General features: G+C 34.7%; 1 protein-coding gene across 1 annotated transcript; it reads right to left on the bottom strand.

Annotated features, from left to right (window-relative positions):
• Positions 1-1,139: 1,139 nt before the first annotated feature.
• LOC115975801 lies at positions 1,140-5,156 on the bottom strand. The gene is made up of 7 exons (XM_031096786.1): positions 4,796-5,156; positions 3,527-3,624; positions 3,362-3,448; positions 3,119-3,287; positions 2,530-3,033; positions 1,754-1,841; positions 1,140-1,414 (listed from the first exon to the last, which is right to left on the bottom strand). The coding sequence occupies exons 1-6, from the start codon at positions 4,943-4,945 to the stop codon at positions 1,815-1,817; spliced, it is 1,035 nt and encodes a 344-aa protein (XP_030952646.1). The 5' UTR covers positions 4,946-5,156; the 3' UTR covers positions 1,140-1,414; positions 1,754-1,814.
• Between the last annotated feature and the right edge of the window lie 365 nt (positions 5,157-5,521).

A 5,521-nucleotide genomic window follows, 5' to 3' on the forward strand; every position in this document is an offset into this window, starting at 1 on the left:
TTTTTATGAGGGGTTGGAATGAGTAATATTACGTCTATAATATTTTCATAATAATTTTATAACTAATTTTATGTGATAAGTTGTTACTAGTTTTAATTTAAGTTCACCACTGATATCACCCGTTAATAACAACTTGCTATTTAAGATTTATTATAAAATTGTTAAATATTGTGGATAACATTACTTAGATTAAATAAAATAGGCTTTAATATGATACTTCTATAGATGCCAGTCATTAACTACCTGGTCTTTCTTGTGAACTATTCAAATCATACATGCCAGTCCTTATGAATCCTGACCTCTCAAATTGCATAGCTGATATCCCATAACCTTTAAATGAACACGGTTCGTGACATTTGATAGAGTATCCCAGTTCTTCAGTTCTGTAATGTCACTATAACAGGTGTTTATGAGAGAGCTATACAAATACATCAATGGCATTAGATCTAAAAACTTGTAGAAGCATCAAAACAATTATACGGACGTAAGGGAAAAAAAAGCAATTCAACTTTTGATGAGAACACGAATGCTCAAGAAATCAATTAAGATAATTGATCACAATTTACCACCATCATCGGTAGTGACTAGTTTTAGCGGAAAATGTAGGAAAAGAGTGGTTATAAAAAAGAAACAGCTTAAGATCAATTAATTAAGATAATTGATCACAATTTACCACCATTATTGTCTCTAAAAGATTCCTACAACTAATAAAAACTTTCCTTAGAATTTCAAAAGGGATTTGATACTAGTTTCAAGATTACAAATTGAAGGTTTCCAGATTACAAATTCCTTCTTCCTATTATTGATAAATTTGATTTACAACTTCTGATGGCAGAGAAAGATTGTACCCAAATTCTCAAAAAGAGCTTTGCTAAAGCAAAAGTTTCTACTGCACAGAAACGATTCATTGCAAGTATAAATGTAAAATGTAAAATGAAAAATGCAGTTATTGCTTGTTTTTGTTTAGCACCATAGACAAATTAATTTTTTATCAAGTTTAGTGCCACAGGCACAAAATTTTCACAACAAAAGTTAGATGGTAAGCTGTTACAGTTTCTTATTTGGGCCCACTACCTGCTTGCCACCTAGACTTAGTTGTAAAAATATTGTGCCTATAGCTTAATTCTTCTAGGGCCCCATTATCCATAAAATGTTGGAATCATGTATAATTATCATTGCCAATTGGGTGATACAATAGGTTGTACATAAATATCATGATATATAGTCTCAGATGATTCTGACTCTCTGTATACATTTGGATTCTGGCATCTCTCAATATTTGTACTAAAAAAAGGTCCAAACTAAACTATAACCTAGAGGTAAAATATCCTGTTCATCAGTATATCAAAAATGCACAACCGTCAACATCCAAGAAAATAGCCTCTGTTCCAATGGCATCAGTATCTTTGCTTGCCTATAAACAACATATGAAAGGAAATGTCAAAATATAGTTCAGAAAACAAAGCATCCTCATAAGTAGACGTAAAATACACATTCATGAGTGTGTATGTGGGTATAAAAGAGACTGAGGTCCATAATGGCACATACATAACTCGACAAAGTAAAGCAATAACCAAATTGCATTAGCCATTCACATGTCAGACAGTAATCAAAAGAATACCAGTATCTAGCACAACTTAATATTGTATTGACATCACCATTAGATAAGAATTACGCCTGAAAATATTTAAAGAAGGGGGGGGGGGGGTGTTATCTAGTACAACTTAGTATTGTATAAACAAAAATAACTTACTCTTAGATATCATGCGCTTTGCATCAAACATCGCAGCATGAGCTTGAGTTCCATCACTTTTTTATTTGTGAAACAATAGCTGCATGCTCTGAAATTGAAAAGGGCACCAATTTTAGATAAATTAGCTTTGGAAAGCTTCAAGAATTGAGATATGGACTTACAGGGACTGTGAGAACAATATTCAAGGTCAATAGTTTATAGAACCTAAGATCTGGCCATTTTAAATGTTAACACTTCCTTCTCCCATAAGAATAGGTGAAGGGTGAGGTTGTCAGTTCAAAATTCACTAGATACATGTATAACTAATCCATCAAAAAATTTTGAGCTTAAAAAAAAAAAAACTATTTAACATCAAGAACCTAATTATATTTAAGAGAGAACAAATACCCGATGTAATATACTATTTTGCCAATGAACTTCTAACTCAAATAGCACATCGTCCACTGTGAAAAACATGTGGAAAGTGAAATCATGGGTTCAAGACCAACAGGGTAAGTGACTAACTCAGCCATCAACAAGAAAAAAAGAAGACATTTAGTTAAAAAAAGCTTTTAAATATGTGAATGTTAGATTGGATATGGAATACAAGGACATCAAGTTCCACCCTACTAAAAATTTTCTAACAATCCATGCCACTATTCAAGTGCCCATATTAAATAATGATCACACTTTCAATCTAAAATAAGTTAATAGAAAAAAAGATACCACAATATTTTACAAAATTCAAGAATTTTGCATTTTGATCTAATAGTTAATAAAACTGAAATTAAACTTACCTTTCCAAAAGAGGCACAAAATTCTAAAAATTGCAATGCAAGTTCAACATCTTCAGGAGGTAAATCAATGTCAGCTACAGACATTAAGCTGGCACCCTGAGGCAAAGGAATGTCAACTTCAAATTCTTTGTTCTCAAGATTCATGGTACCCTTCCCGACTTTACATGACATAGCATTGCCATTCTTCATAGCATATGAAACTCCTGCATTTTTCAGAGTTTCACCATCCTTTTCTTCTTTGATCTCTTCTGATTTAATGGGACTCAAAGGAAAATCCTCTGAAACATGTGTTTTTGAATTCTCTTTCATAAAGAGGACACCACCATCCTTTCCGTTTGTTATAGAGACTTCCTCCGAAATTTTAGGCTTCTTTGGGCTAGTATTCTTTGGGTGAGCACCAACATCCCTGCATATTTCCTTCAGTGCTTCCCACTTTAATTTCTTTGACTTTATTTCATCAGATTTTTCCTTCCCCCATATCCTCAGTGAAAAAACTTCATGTCCCTGTGACAGAACACGAATCCCATCAGACACACCAAAACCTAAAATGCTGCTACAAACAAAGTACTACAAAAAAACACTATCGAACCTTGTTTAAAGCAACTAGGTCTTTCAGTGAAATATCCATGTTGTCAACAACCAATTCATTACCAAAATTGTCACGAACTTTGACATTCAGCATTTCTGAAACAGATGAATATCCGGCGATCCTGGCCTTTTGCACTAGTTGACCAGTGGGTTTGTGACCTCTTTTCTTCCTAGAAAAACATTGATCTATCAGAATTACCAAAAGACTAAAAATAACAGATTAGCTCACATACCAAACACTTACATGCAGAAACTGCAATTGCAAATGCCTCTACATCTGGGACATTTCCAGTCATCCAACATTTCCACCTCTTCTGCTTTCTCTCCATATCTAAGTCAATATTAAACAAAACACATTAGCCAATAGCATCAAAAGAAGAACAAGAAGACATTTATTATCAAATCTAACCTGTTCAAGAGGCATTTGTAACAGAAATATATGGGACAAGGCTTCTTCACTTTCAAGTTCTTACACGACACCGATAAAACCGTCGTTTTTTGACGACACTTCAGCATTATACCCAAAAAACATAAGAGATTAATCAGTAAAGCTGGCCCTAAACATTAAACCAATCAAAAGTTCAGCAACCTAAATAACCATTAATTTGGAGAAATGAATCTGGAAAGTGAAGCAGACAATATGATAACTAAATAACCAATCAAAAGTTTTGCATTGTGGTTATTTCCTACACAAGAACTAAATCAATGTTGCGAAGCAGACAAAATGGATTAGGCCGAATTCAATGGAACTTTTTTGAAACAATGCAAAACAAAGATTAGATAATTCTACTTTCTTTCACTTTCCCCCGTTTTCTCACCAACCAAACATAACAAAGATCGCAAATTCAGCAAACTGGCTCAAAAAGTTCAACCAATCCAATCATCAGACCCGTACATTCATGTCAATTTTGCCAACATTGTCATTTGGCACCAGATATCATGACATGAAACCCAATTATCATAAGTCAAACAGGTGGATGGGGGTCTCAACTAATGAATATAACCAACCGAAAACTCGGGTTACATGCTGCAGGTGGCCATCATTTTTTCACAACAAGCCATTCCAGCCTTCGTGTGACCAAGATCTGGCCGTGGGAGGCTGCGATCTACTAGCAGAGAACATCCTCTCTCCCCTCTCTCACTTTCAGCTGCCTGAACCGACCAGTTTCAACCTATCATAAGACCACACTGGTCGGTCAAATGCCCGAGCATCGATGGCCAGTTACTGGATCTCACTTTCTGAAACCCCAAATTATCGGTCGGAACAAAAAAAACACAGCCGAACTCGGCCCGTGATAGCTCCTCGTTCTTTCCAAAAAAAACCAACAACAAAAATAATAACGAGAAGCTACAAAGCTTCACATTCTATTACTCTCACAGATTTTCTTGTAAACCAAAATGAACAAAAATGGGAATTTGGAATCCCAATTGCAGTTATTTTCTATACAATCAATGTTACAAAGCCTACTAAATTCCATTAGCCCCAATGGAGAGTGGTAAGTTTTCCAAACAAAGAGTCTAAGAAATAAGGCCACTAAGCTTGTTTTTCTTTCAATTACGTCGCAAGCAGAGAAACACAAACAGAAAAACAAAAACAACATAATTCAGAGCGGGTGACATTTTCTCGTGAACCAAACAGAAAATTGTGAAAATCCTAGGAAAAAAAAAAGGGAATTACCTGGTGACAGGTCTTGCCGTTCTGGGAATCGTAGACCCGATTGCCGACAACCCGGATTCCGGGGCACTTAGAGCGCTTCGCTTTGTAATTCCCATTCTTCGAAGAGACTTTGTTTTCTTCTGAGCTTGAAGAAGCAACGGCCATACCCATATCCCCGGAATAACTGAAATGTTTTCCGGTCGTCGTTTTAAGAAAACACAGTAACAAGCGTTTTCGTCTTCTGTTGACTACACATATAGTAAGTAGTATATAAAAGAGAAGAGTGGGGGTTTTGAGTTTTCATTGTGTTTTTTGAATTCCCGGGCTTTGGAATTTTTGGAGGCTCATGCTCTCATTGAGGCCGCCAAAATGTGTTTCTCAACTTTCCATATATTTCTTATTATTATTATTATTATATATATATATATATATATAAAAATAAAAAGATAAAAACTTAGATACAATTTATTAAGTGCAGTAAATTAAATTCTTACTTATGTAAGGTTTTTTAACTTGAACATGATGTTCATTAAAAAAAAATGAACATGATGATATTGGGTTGAGTTGCAGTTATCCTATATGGAGAAATTGATTTCAATCGATCCATTCGTAGTCTTCTGTCTCTTCACCTTTCTTATTCATTTGAGATCTTGCTAGATTTGTTGAAAATCTCACTAGATTTGGCTAGATGTTTGCTAGATCAAGTAACATTTGTGTCGATTTGATGAGATCTCTACTGGATCTACA

Source organism: Quercus lobata, chromosome 2 (assembly GCF_001633185.2).
Source record: "Quercus lobata isolate SW786 chromosome 2, ValleyOak3.0 Primary Assembly, whole genome shotgun sequence".
NCBI lineage: Eukaryota > Viridiplantae > Streptophyta > Magnoliopsida > Fagales > Fagaceae > Quercus > Quercus lobata.